A 22,890-nucleotide genomic window follows, 5' to 3' on the forward strand; every position below is an offset into this window, starting at 1 on the left:
TTATCCCGGTTCTGATTTTATCATTTTTATCCCGCATTATTGCTCTGAAAAGTCGTCATTCCTTTCTCATAGTTGATTAACTGAAGTATTTTTAATTAATCAGAAGAGTCTAATCTCAAAGATGGTATAAAACGAGAATGATGTCATTTTTACTGCCGTAGGTACTTATCTTTGACCAATTTGGTTGGACTCTGGAGTAAGAATTCGAAACTATTAATTTTTTACATTTCTATGATTAATTTTCTTGTTTAAATTTCGCAAATGCTGCAACACAATACTTACAAAGTGCATAAATGAAATTGATCTTTTACCTTCGAAAATATAGTAAAATTAATTGAGAATGAATCCCAGAAATAGATAAGCTACTTCCTATATTGTTGTAAAATGCTGAAGGAAATTGTCTAAATGACACAGCAAAGCGGATTGAAAAAGGTGTGCCGTGTTCAGGATGAGTGTACTACATCTTCCCATTAAACGTTGTAGTAAACCTTTAGGCGCGAAGCCGTTCTGGTGCGTTAGTTGTAATGGAATTGCTTTTCCCATAAACGGAAAATTCGATAAAAACATCCGCACGTAAGGTGGAAAAGAATTCGGCGACATGGCAACTGAATATCAACTCAAAAGAAAACCCCAATGAAAGGAGATACTAATAGGGTTTACATCGCTACCTTTTTTCTATCATGGAAACGTTGATTTATATATTTGATGGATTAGGTGTTCTTACCTAAACTAGTTGTATTAACTCAGGAGCAAGATATTCGCCTGATGATTGGGGGTCAGTTGAAACTTACTACCTTTGAAAGTGATTGACTTTTAGTATTTTAGAGTTTACTATTGAAATTCTACCCGGTAGGCATAGTAGTTTTGATTCTTATCCCTATTCTTATACGCTATAAAACATTTTTAATAATTTCAAGGAAGAATGAATTTTTTCTCTTAAGGAAACCAATATGTACATATTTTGCTTATCATTGATGATACAAGATAATTAATGGTTTCATTGTTTGCATTGATCCAACAAGTCCGTCACCTTTTAGCTAAGCAGCATTGCAGGCTAATAGATTGGGAAATTTGGATTGCCTCTCCCTACATTTAGCTATTTATCTAAGAAGAAAATCAAACAGAAAAGATAACTCCAATTACATATTGTCTCCAGAGGGAGTAGAAAGTAAACAATTTGCCCTATGCTTAAAGCCAGGAAGAGAAATAGAGTTAAACTAATCAAGCTGCACGCCGTTGTAATACCAACATAATCTCAGAATCGGGGAGTGTTTGCGAAACAAGCTTCAAATGTCGCAAACCGAACATTAGGTTTTCTGTATTTCTTATGGAAGAATATTTCAGTCAAAAGGTATTTCTACGTATCTAGTATATATATATATTACTATATGTCAGACTATTCACTTTAGTGTTGTATTGATATTCAGTGTTTTGGGCAGTTAATTATACAGAGAGACCAGACTTAGTATAACTTTGCCAGTAACAGTAGGATTTTAATCAAACTTGGTTGACCCTATATTACTGCAAGATCCTCTGTGGAAGGATATTTTGAAGCGTAGACACTGTATAGGACCAGCTTGATGATTTTCTTTCAGTTTTTTCGGTTTGGTAGTTCCCGAGAATGGGTCCGTGAAAAAATAACCACTTTCTAGTCCTCACGCTCCCTCCCCCTTAAGGCTGATGAAAACTAACGCCGGCTTCGGAAAGTACTAATCCAGTCCTTTCTTTCGATATCTCATATGCCTATAAAGGGACACCCATTAATCTAAATAAATGTTTCACTGCAGGGGTGGGCGTTCACAATTCCAAAATCCCCAACAAATTTCGTGTTAATAGGTATAACTGCTCCTGAGAAAAATGTGTGTGACAGGCAGACGGACACCCAATTAATTGATTTTAATAAAAGTTTGTTTTACACAAAACCATAAAAATGTCCGCGCCAGATATATTCTAAACCACATTGCGAAAGATAATGTTGAAAAGAATATACATCGAGGAAGGTTCTTCGTTTTTTCAGGGGAACATATTGAGAGTCTGGGGCGAGTAGAGTTTTATCAGAACACAGCACAGTCACAATTGTGGAAAGGGAAGCAAATCGCAGAACAATACTCCAGGGTGTTTCTAACAAGGGAGCTGATGACTGTTAGGAGGCTGGATGAAGGTGAAAGCAGAAGGGAAACGCGGGATAATGTCACAGATTCTGGAGGCATGATGGAGGTATCAAGAAAGTGATAATAGAAACAAATCTTTTCATGAAGAATACACCCCAGTCTTGAAATGAGTTCAGATATGGATCTACTATCCACCGCAGTCTTGAAATGAGTTTAGATATGGATGGTAGGTGTTGATTACCAAGAGGGTAGGAGAAAGGAATTGCATCAGCGTTAATCGAGTGAAACTTCAAGTGCGAACATTTTTGGGAAAATTAAATTAAGAAACGGCTTAGTGGTCAGAGCACTAGGTTTTCGCACGGAATGTCGTGGTTCAAATCTTCCTGTTGGCAGAGGGATTTGTATCTTGATTTCATATCGGGCACCAGTCGACTCAGATGTGAATGAGTACCGAGTCAAATCAAAGTAATAAACACGTGCACAATGCATGCTTGGTTGAATTGATCTAATACACTTCAAGGCCGTGATTCAATTGCGCCAGCGATTATTATTATAATAATAGCGGGCCCAGTACAGAGCTTTGACCGACATAAAGCAAGGAAAAAGGATCTGCATGTGATGCTGTACTAGATCGGTGGATAGCATTGACTGGTTGTGAAGAATTTCAGTAAATCTGTGCTCCTTGTGAAAATAAGGTTGAGTGCGGAAATAATATTTTCAGAGCAGCACTATTGAAACTTTAACAATGGTTTAAACTTATAGAAATTCAAGCTACCTATTTGATAGTTCACTTATTTAGATGATCACAACAAAGTTGTTTTAAAATATAAAGTAAAATATAAAATATTCTTGATGCGATCCAAAATTTACAAAAATTTTGCTTAACACATTATTCAGAGGTATCACAGAAATATAAATTGATTTTGTCAGAATTGAGTAAAAATATCTCAAGTAGTGGTTTCAGAAGTCAGTCTTATTAATTTCGTGGCGATACCGAATTCGCTCAAGGCCATGACTATGCTATCATAGGCGGCCCAAAATCGATGAAAAGATGGTGTAACTGATGGCCATATTCCAGCAGTTTTTCTATCGCTTGCCGCAGAGAGAAAATCTGATCTGTTGGTGATTTGCCTGGAGTGAACCCTCTTTGGTATGGACCAATGATGTTCTGGGAGTATGGGGCTGTCCGACCTAGCAATATATGTTCTGACATCCATCAAGGGTGTGAAAGGTGGCCCACTTTCCGCGCAAACCAGGTATTTCCAACAACCATTCGTGTGACACTGCTAATTGAATAATCCGCAATTCGTTATCATTGGTATCCTTATGTAAGCTATGGGAGGCAACGTATCGCCAGAATACGGGCTACGTCCGTACTTAGCTGTTTAAATCTCCAAGTATGATTGATATCATACCTCGAACAGGGTTCGTTCTACTGCCTCGTTCTACTGCAATTTCCTCCGTAGGCACGTGAACGTTAATGAGGCTCACATTTTTAATTTGCCGCGCAGAGTGCATAGCCGTTTGCTTATGTTTCCAAAGCTGATATCAGCGGGTTTCATTTTTTGGTTGACTAAGAAACCTACTTCGAGCACATGGTTCACTGGATGGTCGCTATCTTTTCCAAGAAACCGGTCCCTGTCCAACGCATCTCCTGCAACGCTGTTACATTAGTCCTATATTGAGCCAGGGTACTGGCTAGCCGCTTGGAAGCTCCTTCTCTGTGTAGGAAGCACACGCCCCATGTGAAAATGCGCAAATCGTTTCTCGGTGTTCGTGGTGGTCTGAAAGCGGACAATCACTTTAAGGATCGCATTAGAAGATTTGAATATCGACGATTAGTATCTAGCTCTTGTAAGTAGTAGTGAAAAATAGTTTTGAAACTATAACATTAGTAGAGAGAGTTTTGCCGATTTCTAAAACTCACGTCACTGGTCCATCGTAAAGCTTGCTGTGAGATCATCTAGGTATTGACTGACAGATATGTTCAGCAAATCAGACCAATCACATTGTAATCAGCGATAAATTTCCGAGGTATGGGGCGAACAGAAGATACATTGAATACGGGGGCGGGGGTTGATGAACGTAAAAAATAGATGCCTAAGCGATCTGTTAATAAAAATGACCAACTTAAGACGTATATTTCACCGTAACGCTAAACTACGTCCGATAAGACTCCACACCTATTTGTTAATACAAAATTTGGTGGAGATGTGAAAACTATGTATCCCTACAAAAGAAAGTGGTAAACTTCCCTTTTCTAAAAATAGCCACGTGGGGAAATCAACAGGGAATCATTCATTCTCAGAAACTGAAAAAAATCACACGACATTAGACCTAAATATATTCCCCACCATGCGTTTTCTACTTTCTCGTCAATTCCATGGCGTTGATTAAATATATATGATAAGTTAAACACTTTAGAAATATATAATTGACCTTGCACAGGTACATATTTCTGTTTATCTTATAAACCATTCAATATGATTATCTTATTTTCCTCGAGAGGCACTCTCAATAGATAAATAAGCTTCGGAAGGTTCTAGTGTTTAAAATTACATTTATAGTGTATGTCAATGAGTTTGGATTTAATTTCAGAAACCATGTAACATTTCACACTATTATATGTGAAATGCCATTAGTTCTCGTATTACAGTTTTTATCTTTTCATCCATTTCCTGTAAAGCGTTGCAAATTGCTCTTTACTATAACTTCGTTTTTCAACTCAATAAAATACTTTACAGTTAACCTTCAATTTTTCCTTCCAGGTGAATTGATGTTCCTAAACGAAGCTACATTCCTCGATAATTTGAAGACCCGCTACTACAAAGATAAAATATATGTAAGTGATTTTCCTCATTTCAACCAGGAAGAACATCTGAAAACAATTCAATTAAATATTTTTTTAATTACAGACATATGTTGCAAATATTCTTATCGCCGTCAATCCATATCGTGAAATCAAAGACCTTTATTCGCCGACGACAATAAAACGATACAATGGAAGATCGCTGGGCGAGCTGCCACCTCATGTATTTGCAATAGGTAATTTTTAATTCGGGGCAGTTGTTACCGAAATTATGGATTGACGAATTTACACAATATATTTTTTTCTTTATTAATAACTGTTTCGGTCGTTTGATTCTATTTCATATTTCTGATTATAGAAGATTTAGTTCTATCTAGAAAATCTAATAGAATATAATTCACAACCTATCATCAATGTTTATGGCCTGCTAACTTAGCGTGGGATGCATAGTGGCATGAGTCAATATCATTTGCATTGTAAAAAATAATTAACCCTTATCGCGTCCCGTGATTTGATGCTAATTCTTTCTGATTTATAAAAAAAATTAATTTTGCTCCATATCCTCTGGTTAATATCCTGCTTGTATTATTATTTCTCTATTTAGCTGATAAGGCTATTCGTGATATGCGCGTGCTAAAGTCATCACAATCGATTATTGTTTCGGGCGAATCAGGTGCAGGTAAAACTGAATCAACAAAGTATTTACTCAAGTACTTGTGTCATTCCCATGATAGCGCGGGACCTATAGAACAAAAAATATTGGATGGTGAGTATTATTTCAATTTTATTTTAATAGATCTGAATATAAATCAAAATTCAAAAGAATATCTGTAAAATCATTTCATATTCTTATTTCAGCAAATCCGATTCTAGAAGCATTTGGTAATGCGAAGACCACTCGTAATAACAATAGTTCCCGTTTCGGTAAATTTATCGAAGTTCATTATGACTCTAAATGCCAGGTGGTTGGAGGCTATATATCACATTACCTGCTGGAAAAGAGCCGTATTTGTACTCAGAGTGCCGAAGAGAGAAATTATCATGTGTTTTATATGCTTTTGGCTGGCGCACCACAACAGCTTCGTGATAAGCTGTGTTTGGGTAAACCAGATGACTATCGGGTGAGTACTTTTTTAATGACGTGAAATTTTCATCGAGGCTTTATCAGGTTATATTTCTGGTGATTAGCCAGAGTTGTGATAATTTATCTACAGTATGTTAAGTGTTGTTCATTGAACTTCTCAGCGTTCGTATGATCAAAACGATTTTCTAGACGACACATTCATACATAAAATTGGCAAATAATTTTAAGATATTGCTTCTATATAACAGCAAAGATTTCAACAGAATATTCGTTGTCTCTCACTTTAATTATAATAATTTTTCGATGGGGGAACATGAAAACATATCTCCCATTCTGTTTTTTATAAAAGTTCTGCCTAACAAGGTATTTAGTGGCACGTATTAAATACACATACTGTTTGTGTTTACGGAGTAGTCCCGAGAAGAAAACTATGGAACACTTTGATCCATAGCTATTTGTATATTTTGTTTATTATATTCTTCCGCTTACTGGAAGTTTATGAATCTAATGACTTTCTTTTCGTTGCGTTGGCGCACCATTCTATTTAAGGGCAGCACCAAAATCTGAAAATCTATTTGATATTTCCTCCCTCCTATATAATTGATAAATCTCGGTTGGCGCATATACTAAACCAACCGCATATATTAAACCATCCTAGCCTGGAACAGTAACAACGTTAAAATAAAGTCTTAACGCCACGATTATCACAAGGGCTTGCGCTGGGTACTTGCTGACAGAAATTAGGTTTGTCGGGTACCCGTGATCGATTCTGCATGAAGTCATCGTAAAGTATAATGAGAAGTTCAATGAGCACAAGCAATATACTAGAAGGAGGATGCTGTCAAGACACTCGACATCTTTCAATGGACTCATCCGATAAAGTGGGATAGACGCTCGCACGATACTTTGTTTCAACGAGAAAAAAATATGGCGGATATTCACAAGCTCGAGTGAGGGCGATGTTATGTCGTTGCATTTCTTAAACAAAGCGGAAAATGTCACAAAAGTAGCTTATTGACTTGTTCTGACAAATATTATGAAGTAGAGCTAGGGATGAAAACTGTCGTCCAACAGGCTGGTGCATCCGTTGATGCAAATCATTTGGTGCAAAATTATCTGTCGAACAGTGTGGACACGTTTTTGTCGGATGAATTTTAGCCTCTCTTAGATTTTTATCTTTTAGATTTTCTGTGTATGGAGCGTGATTGAAAGGGTCGATAAAAACTGCAGAGGTCATCGTTTCATTAAAAAGAGGGTCGGGAACATACACAAATATCTTGAATTCTCCCAAATGGTCAGCTCAGTTAGCTCATGATAGTTCGGGCTGAGCCATAGAGAGAAAATCCGAACCCCGGGGTGAAAATTATGCGGGCTCCTCCGTTATTCCTTTAACTTCAGCTTTTCAGATCTCCGAAAAAATTCCGGACTTGAAGAGAATACCCACCTCTCTTCAAGTCTGTGCAAGTATACCACATCCCTTTTCCATTTGGCATCATCTTCACTTAGCTATACCGCCGCTGGATATTTTGTAACGAATATATTGCAAAGGTGTCCGGATAGCTCAGTGGTTAGAGCACTAGGCTGTCATACGGAAGGTCGCGGTTCAAATCTCACTGGTGGCAGTGGAATTTGCATCGTGATTTGACGTCGGATACCAGTCGACTCAGCTGTGAATGAGTACCTGAGTCAAATCAGGGTAATAATCTCGGGCGAGCGCAATGCTGACCACATTGCCTCCTAGTGTACCGTTACGGTCTTGAATGAAGTGCTCTAACACACTTCAAGGCCCTGATCCAATATGGATTGTTGCGCCAACGATTATTATTATTATTATATTGCAAAGGTTGCTTAGAATTGAACATCGCGCCTATCACCATTCACACATATTGACTAATTTAAAAGTGATTCCATTTCTTTGGAAGTGCTTTGTGATAATGAATATTACTACTAACATGAATACAACCTGACATCTTCAAGATTTTGTAACTGCAACCAATGGTATCTTCAGTTTTATCCACTATCGTATCTTGTTGAAGGTTGAGTATATCATTGTATTTGATGTTCCTCAATAATAAGTACAATAACAGGGCCTTTCCTTCACTAGGTTGTCATTAAAAGGTATGTGACACAAACACAGGAGGGTTCACCAACTTTAGATACTAACACAAGCTTCTACCACTCCTATAATGCTGAGAGAATGTTATGCTTGAAGCATAGTTTGTCCAATTCGCCAAACGTGTTCGGTTTTGTCTTTACTATAAGCTTGAACACCTCTAGGGTTTTCCTTTCGAATCCGAAACTTTACTTCATTTCATTTATTTCCCTACCATCTATATGATATTCTCCGCTATCTTGCTAGGCCGGATAGCCCCATACGCCCAGAACATCATTGGTCCATACCAAAGAGGCTTCACTTCAGGCAAATCAGCAACAGATCAGATTTTCTCTCTGCGGCAAGCGATGGAAAAACTGTTGGAATATGGACAGCAGGTGTGTCATTTATTCATCGAGTTTAAACCCGCCTATGATAGCATAGCCAGGGTAAAACTGTACACGGGCATGAGAAAATTCGGTATCCCGACGAAATTAATAAGACTGATTAGATTGACCCTGACCAATGTGCGAGGCCAGATAAAAGCGGCAGGATCAAGGGGATCTCCTATCATGCGTCCTCTTTAACCTGACCCTCGAGAAAGTGATCCGTAATGCTGAGGTAAATGCAAGAGGTACGATCCTCTTTAAGTCCATCCAACTACTATCGACATCATGGGAAAAACCACCCGAGACGTGCAAACTGCCTTCATCCAGATCGAGCAGGCGGCGAGGTCTTGGGCTGCACATCAAGGCAAGACAAAATATATGGTGGCAACGTCAGCACCGAAGACGAACCAACCAACAAAATCAAACCGCACTGGTCAAACAGGAAGAATAAGGATAGGAGAATACAACTTTGAGACCGTTGACAATTTCTCCTATCTAGGGTCGAAAATCACAACCGATAACAGCTACGATGATGAAATCCGCGCATGGTTGTTGGTAGCCAACAGAGCCTATTTCAGCTTACAAAAACTGTTCCGCTCGAAACATCTCATCATAGGGTCAAAATTCTTATTGTACAAGACAATGATCTTGCCAATCCTCATGTATTCCTCGGAGACTTGGGTTCTTAGCAAAAAGAATTGCGAACTCTTGGTCGCGTTCGAGAGAAAAATCCTCCGAAGAATTTTTGGCCCCCTATATGAGGATGGACGATTCCATAGCCTATAAAACGACGAAATCTATGAGCGATACTACGACGGATAAAATCCGGCTCAACAGGTTACGTTGGGCGGGTCACTTAATCCATATGGATGAGGATGATCCAGCCCGGAAAGTCTATAAGGGCAATATGTATGGTAGAAAAAGAAGACGAGGCCAGAGATGGAACGATGGCGTAGGTCAGGACGCCAGACAGCTTTTATCCTTATTAAGGCAGGCCTAGACCGGATACCGGTTGTTGCGCCGTTGATGATTTCCCTGCTGAACATTTTCAGTATTCTTCTTTCGTCAAAAATTTGTTCGTCGTTGAGCAGAATCTCTCGAGAATCTCCTTTATTTGCTAAACAATTAACTTAAGTCTTTTGAGGATCAAACTTGAGGTTTTTTTGATTTGTTCTTTCCCTTTCCATAAGTCTTATCTACCGCTTTTTGGGCAATTATTCGGCTCGATAGTGTCCGGAGCGAATGTTAGGTAGTTCACTATTCCACCAGGAGTAAGATTTTCTGCTGTAGAATCTGCATCACTTCAACATCGAGACGCATTTTATTCTGGAGAAAGCTCTCTCTATGGTTTAACCACATTCCTACAAAATTTTGCCGACCATTGCTGGTTTCTGCCGGGGTTTCTCCATAGCATAGCATATCTGATGTGTAAGACTTGTTATGCACCAGCGTTCCGCCAACGAATATCAGACCTTCCTTTTCGGCGCGCATTGATATAACTTTCTTTGGTCATCATAATATTACCTAAAGCATAATAATGAACTGTGCGTTCTTGTGTTTTTGCTGGAGCAACATGTTTTCGATCTCTGTCAAAATATGTATTGAAGCTGTACACATACCATATATGCCGCCTACCGTGGTTAACCCAAATCTTATAATATTGTGTGGTTTGGCCACTATTGTTGCGGTTACAAAAATTACCGAAAGGTTTATATCAAATGTGGTCTGAGAACGCCAACCATGACTTCGACCAATATTGAGATCGAATTAGTTTTCTTCCTCCGCCTCCGTTTCAGTTTAACATATTTGGCACTAGCAGCGTCTATTACATACAGACTCGTTTCCGTCCACGCAACACAGATTTAACGGCGTGGTGCGATATGTCCTTTATCCTCACAACTTCTGGATTGAACGGATTAATCAATACATTTTTCCATGCTTCCGTTCTCTACATAGACAGGGTCGTAGAAAGAAAATCCGGGCTGAGGGTGTATAGAGCCTTTCTAGTAATGTTGAGTTGGTGAAACGCCAGCCTGCCTATCTCGTTGCCCCGGTTGCGGCTCATCATAGATATTTGTGTTCATCTTTGTGCTGTCCTGCTGTTGTAGGCTTATTACTTGCACAGCATTAAGTGTTATTATATTTATTCCAGGCTCAGGAGAAGACTCCAAGCCTGTGGGAATTATTCTCTTCCTTCCCCGTCTTGTCAAGCCTATCATGTATCGCTCCGATAACAAAAATTCACTTGGATGCCACTTTTGAGCAGAATGCACTGCTTCTTAGCTTAGTTATAAACAAATTAAAACGAAGTTCTAAGTACCACCCATTGCTCGACCGCCAATCTTTAGGTTGCTGTCGCAAATATTTTGTTCGTTTGCCATGCGTAAAATTTTGCACAATATCGCTCAAGACTTTTACAATTAGCTCTATGGGATGTCATCGAACACAATATTGCGTTAGGTTATCAGAGCCAATCGTACAATCGATAAAGGGATTGAAATTAATTACGGCACGACTGCGGTATCATTATAGGAGAGGGTTATTAACCAAAGGATCTTAAAACTATGAGTGACATAAATTTTTAATTGGGGTTTAGCGCGTCAATTATAAATATGCATCATCGCAGTCGTTCCTAGTTACGAGTTTTAGCTCACCCATGGCTTTCCAAGAGTCTACCATTCTTCCTTCACTGTTCAGCGCCGCGTAGCTTCAGAGCCACTTAGTCGCAATGAAGTTGTCGCTCTTTCTCAATATATGACCTACCCATTGCCGCCTCCGCTTTCTAATTAACACACCTACGCGCATCTTGGTTGTACACCGGCTAAATTCTGTATTCATGATTCCTTTAGCGCAGAATACCCCACGATACGAGGCAGACACAAATTGATAAAAGCTTGAACGTTTCGAGCAACAGAGACCGTTACTGGTGCGGAATACTCTCAACGTGATTTTCGTGTTGAGATAGCTGCATTTCCAGACTTTGGTCAAACAACAAAAGTGGATTTAGCTATATTAAAACTTCGAGCGACATCAAGCACGGTGCCGCCATCGACAGAAATAGCGCTATACAGATATACATATACACACTGCTCGACGTTCTCGATGTTCCATCCGTTAATATATACATATAGGAATAGGGACGTAAGCAGTCAGACTGAGAAACAAGCAACCAGGGATTTGCGAAAAAATGACATTGACGCCGTCATATGTTATGATAATAGCTATTAGTTTCGCTGTCGAAGGTCTTCTCGAAATCTATTAAAACAGGCGGCAGATACTACTTCGTAATGATTTGAAGGGTGTTAATGTGGCCGATACAGAATGGTTCAGAGCGGAAATCAGCCTACTCTCGATTGATCAAGCTCTCGAGGTTTTATTTCAAGGGTTCCATGATGATTTTACCTCTTATCTTTGCGACTGCAAGAAACACGCCAATATCGCTTCTATTGTTTAACGCAAGACAAGTGTTCACTCTTGAAAACGATCACTTCAGTCACTTGGAAAAGTCTCGGATTGCCATGAATTACGACTAAGTGGGAGTATTAACTCGGCCGAAATTGCGACGCTGAAAGAAATAGTTCTGCGAGTAGCAGTTAAGGCCGGCACATAATCCTAACGTATTGCTACATCATCCACCAAAAGTAGAACTTCACTGGATGTTATATTATTCAGAATCTTGGTGAAGTATTCCTTCCATTTCCTCATCGTGGATGAAAAGACGAACGTCCCTCATAAGACCATCGAAAGGCTTATAATCACCTACAAGCTCTTGCATGATGCGCTATATGGTAGCGAAAGTTTCTCTATTTGTAGAAGCTTCTTCCCTAATCAACACAAGGGGGGGATTCCTACGGTAACGAAACTGCTCGTTGCGGTCGACAGAACTCTCAGCACCGTACGTTCATCGATCCGCCTCTTCGTTTTCGCAGGATCTTCTGAAATAGCAATGATGCGAATATTAATAAACATCCATCCAGGCCATCGTTTTGAATCTTTTGTTATTTATAATTGTTGATCTGGTTCATATTTCGACCGATTAACAACTGCGTATAGTACTTTTACTTCACCCTAAAATCACTCCGTACAAAACAAATAATTTTACAGTTTAGCATTTGATTTATATCAATTTTTATTTATCAGTATCTCGCTGGTTGCGCACAATATTTTTCCAATGCCACGACCGATAAACTTATACCAGCCAGTCAGAAATCCAAAGCACATCAAGCAAAGGGACCACTACGGGATCCGATACTGGATGATTATCAGGATTTTCAGAGCCTGGATGAAGCCTTGAATCGCCTTGGATTAAATCAAGATAGTAAATTCGGAATTTATGCGCTAGTAGCAGCGGTTCTGCATTTGGGCAATATAACATTTGAAGAAATCCCTGATGATGTTCGTGGCGGTTGTCAGGTTTCACAATCTTCGGAAAAAACGTTGGCGATTACAGCAAAATTAATTGGTGTAGACGCTTTCGAGTTAAGACAAGCGCTAGTATCGCGTGTAATGCAAAGCAAAGGCGGTGGTATTAAAGGCACTGTAATCATGTATGACACCAACATAATACTTTTTTTTTTTAAGTTTTTTAATTCTATGAATTTGTAGGGTACCTTTGAAAATCTATGAAGCTAACAGTGCGAGAGATGCGCTCGCAAAAGCAATCTACAGTCGATTATTCGATCACATCGTGGCACTCATCAATCAAAGCATTCCGTTCAAAGCTTCGAGTTACTACATCGGCGTTCTGGATATCGCTGGTTTTGAATATTTCACAGTTAATTCTTTTGAACAATTTTGCATCAATTATTGTAATGAAAAATTACAAAAGTTCTTCAACGATAACATTCTTAAAAACGAACAAGAATTGTATAAACGCGAAGGTCTCAATGTTCCGGAAATTAGATTCACTGATAATCAAGATATCATTGGTAATATACATATACGTAAATAGTCTTGAGTGTCAACTTACCCAATGCAATCCACCTTTAGAATTGATTGAATCGAAAACAACAGGCATTTTTACTCTGCTCGATGAAGAGTCGAAACTGCCGAAGCCTTCACCAACACATTTCACAAGTGAAGTACACAACACATGGCAAGGTCACTTTCGTATTGCACTACCAAGATCGTCACGACTTAAAGTCCATCGGACTTTGAGGGATGAAGAAGGATTTTTAATTCGACATTTCGCGGGAGCAGTTTGCTATAAGACGGTAGGAGTTTTCTCAAAGTATGATAGAATTCGTGATAACACACCTTTATTCTAGAACCAATTCATCGAGAAAAACAACGATGCCCTCCACGCTTCATTGGAAGGTTTAGTGCAAGAATCTTCAAATAAATTCCTCAATTCGCTATTTTCTTCGAGTAATTCGACATCTCGCGGCAAATTGAATTTCATTTCAGTGGGTTCGAAATTCAAAACGCAATTAAGTGAATTGATGGACAAATTGGAGAAGAACGTAAGTGTTGAAATTGAAAATATACTTAATTTTTGCTGAACCTATAACAATAAGTTTGAGGAGTAGGTTTGGCTGTCTCCGAAATTTTAATTGACTTTCAATTTTAGGGAACGAATTTTATTCGATGTATTAAACCAAATAGTAAAATGGTTGATCGAGATTTTGAAGGCGGCTTGGCACTTGCTCAGTTGAAATGCTCCGGAACCACATCCGTTCTTGAACTTATGGAATACGGCTATCCTTCCCGAGTTCAATTCGGCAATTTACATGAAATGTATAAATCCTATTTGCCGCCAGAACTTGCAAGGTTACAGCCGCGCACTTTCTGTGAAGCTATGTTGAAATCATTAAAACTGAATACAAAAGATTTTAAATTCGGCATAACAAGGGTGTTCTTTCGGCCTGGAAAATTCATCGAATTTGATCGTATTATGAAATCAGACCCGGCGAACTTACGAGCGATCGTTGAAAAAGTTAAAAAATGGCTTATTCGATCACGATGGATTAAAACTGCCTTTGGGGCGATTTGTGTTATCAAATGTAAGAACTAATTGAATAATTGCTTTAATTTCTATAATTCTTCTATGAAATTTTAACTAAAGTGAACCTTCTGATTTTATAGTGGTTAATCGCATCAAATACCGCAACAAATGTGTTCTTGTAATGCAAAAAGTTGTTCGCGGATATTTGGCCCGTAAAAAGCATCGGCCTCGTTATCAAGGCATTATGAAAATCAAAAGCATCAAGCAAAACGCGATGAAGACAATTGCAATTGCCAATGATTTGAAATCAGGGAAGGAGAATATAATGAAAGATATTCAAGTGTTAGAAAATGAAATCGACTCTGCAATCAAGAAAATTAAGGTAAGTTGAATATAGATTTAATAAATCAGCAAATGCACTCGTAAAAGATAAAGAATTTGCTGTTTGCCTTGCAATTACCCGATTCTCTTTTGATATTTGAGTTTATTGTATGAATCGTAAAATTGAATTTGACTAGCTTCAGCCATCCAAATATGTAAATAAATTTTCTATAGTTATGAAAAATAACTGAAAATACTATTTTTTTTTGCTAATTCAGGCAGAAAGAAACATTTCTGCCAAAGGTGTTGATGATTTGTGTACCAATATTATGGGAAAACTCAACAAATTAACAGCCAGCCTAAACAATCAGCTCCAGGTGAGTGCCTTACTTATGACTTAAATGAATCTTTAAAACAAAGTATTGACTTCAGGCGCAACGCAAAGCTGAAGAGCAAGAAAGACTTCGCAAGATTCAGGAAGCACTAGAAGCTGAACGAAGAGCTCGTGAGGAAGAGGAACGTCGAAAAAGAGAGGAAGAGGAAACAAGAAGGCTGTAATTAAGTTTTATTTTCAAAATATGTGTAAATACAGGTGAACGAAATTCAACTGTTTGTTTTATAGTAAAGCAGAAATGGAAGCGCGAAGAAAGGCAGAAGAGTTGGAACGTCTGCGTCAAGAAGAATTGGATCGCAAAGCGGCATTAGCTCTACAAGCGCAGCTTGAAAAAGAAGCTCAAGAAGATGCTCAATATCGTCAGCAGCTAGAACAAGAGCGCCGTGATCATGAATTAGCCCTACGGCTAGCCCACGAATCCAATGGGCAAATAGAAGATAGTCCTCCAGTTATGAGAAAGTATGCGGTTTTAAGTTGTCAATTATATTCACTAAAGTCATCAAATGGTTCGGTTTCTCTTTACCTCACTATTTTCCCCATAGATTCAATTTTGTAAATATACATTTAAAATTTTGCACATTATTTTTAATTTCATTTCATTTTTTACATAGCTTTGTTTTTAGTTCCTTTTTATATGATTTGAATTTCCATCGACAGATTTCCTTTTGTTTTATTTCATTTGAAATTCTTCAGAGATCATTTTTTCATGTATAAAAAATCCTAATCTTTCTCTCAGTGGTCCGAATGATGTCACAGCATTGGGTAATCCGAACAGATTGATCAGGTATAGCACATATTGTTTTTAGTTTATTTTATCTTGACACTTCGTAGAAAGCGGATTTAAGGGCATGTCTTAAATTCTGATCTACAACACTTGCACGATAATTCTATGTACTCTCCTCCACACACAGAACAACCACAAGTTTCTTCTTCTTTTCTTACACAACTTTATTACAAATTTGGTTAACTATAAATATAACAACAAGGGATTAGTGCATGGGAAGACTTGAATCTTGCAATTTTAACTTCCTTACCAATACGTAGAAACCTGTAAATAACAATATTAGACACAATAGAGCATGGAACTTTCGAAAATGTTCGGCATTTTTACCGAAGATCGTAATCACTGGAATAAAATGAACAGTGGATGCCTGGCACTGTACCATTTATGAAAATATGATCTAGATTCGATATCTAGGATTTCAAACACGGATTTGTAAAATTAATTCCCCAATGTTCCCTTGAATCATGATTAGTGACTTAAATTCAAAGTCAAATCCCCCTCGGCGAGTACTATTTGCTTGTACTCAGAATATTCATAAAGGTAGATCTTCTCTTCACGAAGATGGAAAGTAACTATTTCGATCAGTATTATAACAATTGCTTAGTTACATATCATACGACAAATTATATTCATATTTGCAAACATTTCTATCGCCTTTTCTAATTAAACTTTTGCTGTATATAAGCGGCGTTGTGAGAGGGCTAAGCAGATTTCAAAATGTATTGCACAATAAGTGAGTGATATTTATAACATATACGTATAAGTAAAGATGCTAGCATAGAGAAGTAGAGAGATATCAACTAATCAAGTTTTCATCATATTTTGCTTAAAAAGTCATCTACAAAGTCCCCAGCTGGATACCAATGATAAGAGCCTCGAACATCCTCCATTTGCGCGCTCCAAGTTTACGTAAATTTATTTTGTGTTTTTTTATTGCATGTGCAATGCTTTGATATTTTTATACGCGCTTATATAGAATACGGCTATATTAATATTATTGACCAATTACCATATTTTCATGTGTTCGCTTTTCCCGTTAAAGATCCGAAAATGTCAGAGCTCAACAACAGCTTATAGGAAAACAAAAACACGATTTGTCGAAATGGAAATATTCTGAATTACGAGACGCCATCAATACTTCATGTGATATTGAACTTTTGGAGGTGAGTACCAAATTTCAATGTTTATCTTATTAATTATTTAAAAGCAATTACTTGACATTAGTTTTCTATAATTCTTAGGCTTGTCGTCATGAATTCCATCGTCGCCTAAAAGTTTATCATGCATGGAAGGCAAAGAATCGTAAACGTACTACAATGGAGGAGAATGAGAGGGCGCCGAAGAGCGTGATGGAAGCCGGTAATTGTGAATTATGTCCTACTAATTTTTATTGTGTTTTACTGCGACTGAACACAAATCAACCGTAAAATGAATAATCTATTCCAGCTGCGAAAGCCCAATCGCGTGTTCAACCCAAACAAGAAATCACTTCCTCGAACCATCGCTATTTCCGAATTCCTTTCATGAGAGCCAATACAACGGATCCAAGTAAGAATAGAAAATGTCAACTGTATGTGAATGTGCATTATTAATCACGTTAAAATGTAGGTAAACGAGGACTTTGGTATGCTCATTTTGATGGGCAATATGTCGCACGCCAGATGGAATTGCATGCAGATAAGCCACCGATTTTGTTAGTTGCTGGTAAGTTTTGTATCCAATTGTGTATAGATTCAGTAAAATGACAACAATTAGTAACTTCAAATAACAAAACGTAGAAATTGCCTGCGTGATGTAAATTTGATGGCAGAATGGAGAACACTTTCGATAAATAATCGAAGTTACACGTGCGGTTTTATTATCTCTGAATTCATTTTTTTAATGAGAACAGTGAAATCCTCAGATAAAAGTCATCAAGATTTAATTTGTGATCAGTAAAACGTGGCGTGGGCAGTATAAGTTGAAATTATTCCCCCTGGTAAATTTCTTCAACTCTGTCTCTATATTGCCAATCTGTAACTGCTTAAGGTTAACTGCCAAATTTGTTGCTATCGTAATGAGGCCAAGGTCTATGCTTCTTATTCATAAAAATGTCAGGCCGAATGGCAATTCTGTAAATATGAAATTGATTGAACCTTTGGAAAGCTGCAACTGTGTTTTGCATACGGGCGTAATGGACGTGTGAGTGACGGAGTACTTTTAACCTTTCCTGTCATTTTTATAGGAAAGGATAATTTGTGGGAATTGATTTGTGTAGAGGAGGTTTTCCTTGCCGATCTCAATGCCCAGACACCGGCCAGAAAATCATCGATGCGTGTTGTTTTGGAGGTTTCGAATATGCCGATAGAGTGACGTAGCATTCACCTTTCTTTGTGGTACAGCCTCTCCATCCGATAAGGAGTGGTGTTGGTCCAAAAGATGAAACCAAAAGTGATTAGAAGAATAACTGATTAGGGCAGAAAATATTGACTTTTGGTGAAGGGGGCTGGGTAAAATGGAGTATAGGGTACAGTGATATGACTGCGCCGTTGGTATGGTTTAGGGCATTTATTTATGGGATGGGTGTTGGATAGATTTGCGCTTATAGTGACACCAAGGTGGACATCTTGATTCACTGTTGGAATAGGGAATTCTGGGATTATGGTTTCTCCATCTTCATTTTTTTAAAGAGATGATTGGTTGCCACTTTTGGGGGTTGAGGGTGAGCTAACTCTCACTTAGTAAAGTATGCGAACACATTGGTATATAAGTGGTGGTATAAATGATGTGGTCATCTACATATTGAACGAATGAATTTATTGCTTCGGGTGGGAGAGCGGTTCTTTGAGATATCTGCAATAAAAAGCAGGAAAAGAGTTGCAGAGAGGACTGAGATGTGTGGGATTCCCTTTGGATTGATCTAAGGCGAGGACAGTTGTTGCTGAACTTTCACTTGAGGATTGGAAGCTAAATATTACGTTGCAGAAGTGCGGATGGAAGTGAAGGATGTTGCTTAGCGTATGGACGAGTTTTTACTTATGTGAAGGAGGCAGGCTATTGTTTCATTGCTACGAGAGCATGCTCAACCGAATGACCCGTTCGGTTGGCGAACTGGCACTCTTGCATATAGTTGTTTCAATCACAGTACTCATCACTGGCTTTCATTGACTTGATGGATCTCTCGAAAATTTTGGCGCAGGCGAAAAGGACATAGGTCTAAAGCAGGGTTTTCTTTGGGATGGCTGTGATGGCTTGAAGCGAAATGAGCGTTTTACAATGGTTGAGTAATGTTAACAGCAACGGAGTGGCAACGGAGTGATGGATATAGAACACTTTTGAAAGAATTATGAAATGAATTTTATCAATTCCAGTCGACTTTTCGCTCTTGTTCTGTTTGATCAGCATTGCGACTATTCGACGATGTCGATTTCCATGATTGAACCAGTGGATCTACTTAGGAGGAAAGGGCGCTGGATAGGTCCAGTCTGACTAGCTGATTGAGAGTAGGACAGTGATAATCCAAGGCAATTAATTAATGCATTGACTTCAACTTCAAAGATTTAGTCAATCATGTGGAGTCTTGTGTGGGGTTTCATGAAATGGTTGGTCAGGACGTTTACTTTTCCAAGAGTGCCTTTGTTTTGTGAAATATTTGCCCCCTATATATCAGAGTTTCGCTCGATATTAGAGAGATCGTAATGGAGATGGTTAGTATAGAGCTAAGAAATTTTTTGCGGATTGAGCTAAAATATTTATTTCTACATAATCTCCGCTGTTTTGTTTTCTCTCAAGATATCGTGTGGAAGAGAGCTGAGGTTACGAAAGTTGAGAGATCGGGCTGGCACTTATTTGTCGCATATCTGCTGAGCTGCTTCAGTATATTGACGAACTGTACGGTCAATTGCCTCCTACTGGGAGAGGACTGTATTTCAGTTATCGGTTTATAAACCACCAATTTACTGGGACTGTGAGAAGCAATGGACTAATAGTTCAATCACTGATACCAGGGACAGTTTTTAGGAAGGGACGGTGTTTGGATTCGCAATTACGTTGATGCTGCTAATAATTAAATGGTTGGTATGCCAGGCTGAAATGGGAAATATTACGTATTGCGAAGTGTGTGCCGAGCTGAATTTGTCTCGTCTTTAAGTTGCCCCCTAAAATCAGGGAGCACGATTTACCAGTTGTAGTGGTTGGTGGTGTTGGTCCGCGCAGAAGAATTTAATAATGAATTTGTCGTTCGGATCAATGAGTTGGTTGGGGCGATCGAGGGCAACGACCCACACGAAGCTGAATGTGGTTTCGATTAGGGTGATGATAACCTCTAGGGATTTAAGGGCATTGACGGGAAGAAGAGTTATGTTGCGAGAAATTGTGCGAAAACTGCTATTGCCGTGCTTCCGGCAAAGGGACTTTGGTTAGGATGGAGTCCGTCGAACTGCGTACGAGCCTAACCGAATATAGAGTTGATATTTAACTCAACAACCTTAACCCTTATGATGTAATTATGTTACCCATTGCGTTGAACATTATCATAAACTGCCGAGATTGTTCGGCAAACTTAAGTTGCCATTGCGTAGTGCTTCGGCAAACGACCAGAATGCTCGTAGCGGAGTGCAGTTTATTGGCTTAACTGGGATGAGTACGCCGATCTCAAAGGAGTCTACGTCCTTTTTGCTGGTCACCTCATTGTATGGTGTAATTGATAATTTATTTAACTGTGTCGAACCATTTATCATTTATATTTATAATATGAAGATTATTTAGCAAAGCATATCTTTATCGAACATCGAAACAAGCTAGTCGTTTGTGAACCCCTTTCTTAAGCTTCCGCTGCAAGCCCAGTTGAAAAGATAACGTGCAAATGTTGTAATGTAACAAAGTTTTGAAATTAATTTTCCGTGGGGTTAGTAGGTCGAGTCCCCTTGCTGAATATGGTAATACTACAAATGTTGATCTTACGCACAAGGACCAAGAAAATTTTTTAGTTTAAGCTTTTTATTTGGGAATTGAGGGGAGATGAATTTTTTTATGAATATATAAACCCAATACTCAGTTAGGTAGGTTTTCGAAGCTGCTCCATTAAATCGACTAAAATGGCCAATCACTCTACCGGTATTTTTTGTCATTCATTTCTCGGCCAACTTATCTAAGGCTTTGTAATTTGTATTAATTCAAATCAGCCAATGGCGTTTATTTTAAAGTACAAATCCCACTTGTCTGAAACCATCAATAGATAAGTATTGAAGCGATTGTTGTGTAGAGACGTCCAACATTTGATTCTCAGCGTTCAAAAGGAATATTTTCATAAGTAGAATGTTTTTTACATGATCAACGGTAACCTTCTGAAAGAAGATCTCATCAGGATATTTTTAGCGAGGATGATTTTTTCCTAATGTCTTCCCCAAGAACTTGGTATTTTCGCATTTCTTGAAGATTCTACCAATCATTACATCACATAACTGAGTTAGAATTTTGCAATTGGTGCCTCAAAAATAAGTGGATTTATCATATGTAAAAATAGCCAAAATTTTTTAAAATTATAGTTCCCACGATAGCCACACATGCGAGAATCTTCCTTTAAAATTCCATTTAAAACCACTGAACCATTTTCGAAAAATGATGGGCACCAGTTAAAAAAATCCAGTTTCGAGAAAAACGCATTTGAAAGTTCACGTGTACGCACTGCATACTTAAACACCTTACTTTCCCACTGCTGTAACTTTCCAATGACTTCGAATTTCAGCAAAATACTTTGCCAGTATATTCTACGCATGCGCTAGATTGCTACATGTAAAACAAAAAACCGATTTCTTGAAGTCGACACACGGCAAGACCCCCTTAGAGTCGTCCTAATGTTTGCCTCTCTTAAATTGTTTGGAACGGGAAATTTCGCTTACATTGAACTACTCAATACTATGAAAAAGACACTGTATAAGTACAAATATAAAATGTGAGAAAAATTTCTGCTTTCTTAAAAGTAGTAATACCAGTGGTGCTAGTCAATCTCATAAATATTGAATCGAGATCAGACACGATTATTCCTCATGACGGTCTACCAGGGTTCCAGGGAACTCTGGTACCCGATTTGTTTGCATTGTAAAATAAAGTTGCTTCAGATTTCATCGGCTCATCAGCCACATTTTTCCAGTAGTGCACGGTGAAAAGAATTTTTCCAAACTAACCTCAGATTTTTCCAAATTCATTTCAGACTTTTTCATTCTCAAATTCAGACTTTTCCTTTTTCACTACTTAACTATGTTTTATGACATTTTTTCATCACTGGATGGAGCTAGTATTCTTTGAAAAAAATCATTATTTCTTTAATTTCACTCATAAGTACTCGAATTTATATCTAGTGGTCATGAAAAAACTTCAGATTAAGAGGGTTACATTTCCTTCCAAACCGAATACCATAGTCCAGTGAAAACAATTAATGATATAAAATTGATGATCCGCTCAGATATTTTCCAAAGAACCCTAGGTCCACCCTTAACCAGTGATAGAAAGTTAGTGTAATAAAAATGCCAATCGAAAAGTCTGAATTTGAAAAGGAAAATTTTAAAATGGATTTCGAAAAATCTGAAGCTAGTTTGTAAACATCTGAAATTGTTAATTAAGTCAGATTTGCAAAACATATATACAGTTTACATTGGGTTCTCTCCTAATATATTGCCTTGCATCATGTCTCCTAATGTAGGTTCTTTTCAGTTTTCATCAGTTGCATCCCATTCCTGGTTAATTGCTTTTATCTAATATATGCGGACGATTTCAAATGTTTCTGTTTTGATTCGCATATTGAATTAACCTGCTTTCAATCAAATCTCGACGCACCACAATCCATATTTTGGGCTGGTCAACTTGGCTCTGTGTCATTGTCTTATGCCGTTTTCATGAGTTTTTCATTCCTTATACGAGTATTTATACATATTTCGCAATAACTAATTGGATTTTCCTATTGATTTTATATGGTAAATAAATAC

General features: G+C 38.1%; 1 protein-coding gene across 3 annotated transcripts in view; it reads left to right on the top strand.

The window, feature by feature from the left end:
* Window positions 1–22,890, top strand: part of LOC119650662 (myosin heavy chain 95F) — a 125,859-nt gene that overhangs the window by 101,363 nt on the left and 1,606 nt on the right. Inside the window, exons 3-21 of one of the 3 annotated variants that reach the window (XM_038053602.1) lie at window positions 4,880–4,953; window positions 5,027–5,156; window positions 5,525–5,686; window positions 5,779–6,041; window positions 12,626–13,032; window positions 13,091–13,413; window positions 13,475–13,698; window positions 13,753–13,947; window positions 14,055–14,487; window positions 14,570–14,811; window positions 15,029–15,127; window positions 15,183–15,304; window positions 15,373–15,603; window positions 15,881–15,928; window positions 16,614–16,661; window positions 16,971–17,091; window positions 17,170–17,287; window positions 17,375–17,476; window positions 17,537–17,632. In XM_038053602.1, the coding sequence (XP_037909530.1) occupies window positions 4,880–4,953; window positions 5,027–5,156; window positions 5,525–5,686; window positions 5,779–6,041; window positions 12,626–13,032; window positions 13,091–13,413; window positions 13,475–13,698; window positions 13,753–13,947; window positions 14,055–14,487; window positions 14,570–14,811; window positions 15,029–15,127; window positions 15,183–15,304; window positions 15,373–15,603; window positions 15,881–15,928; window positions 16,614–16,661; window positions 16,971–17,091; window positions 17,170–17,287; window positions 17,375–17,476; window positions 17,537–17,632 (3,438 nt within the window). The remainder of the gene's footprint in view (window positions 1–4,879; window positions 4,954–5,026; window positions 5,157–5,524; window positions 5,687–5,778; window positions 6,042–12,625; window positions 13,033–13,090; window positions 13,414–13,474; window positions 13,699–13,752; window positions 13,948–14,054; window positions 14,488–14,569; window positions 14,812–15,028; window positions 15,128–15,182; window positions 15,305–15,372; window positions 15,604–15,880; window positions 15,929–16,613; window positions 16,662–16,970; window positions 17,092–17,169; window positions 17,288–17,374; window positions 17,477–17,536; window positions 17,633–22,890) is intronic. The other 2 variants (XM_038053603.1, XM_038053604.1) reach the window with 2 other exon arrangements.

The sequence above is a fragment of the Hermetia illucens genome, chromosome 3 (assembly GCF_905115235.1).
Source record: "Hermetia illucens chromosome 3, iHerIll2.2.curated.20191125, whole genome shotgun sequence".
Lineage (NCBI taxonomy): Eukaryota > Metazoa > Arthropoda > Insecta > Diptera > Stratiomyidae > Hermetia > Hermetia illucens.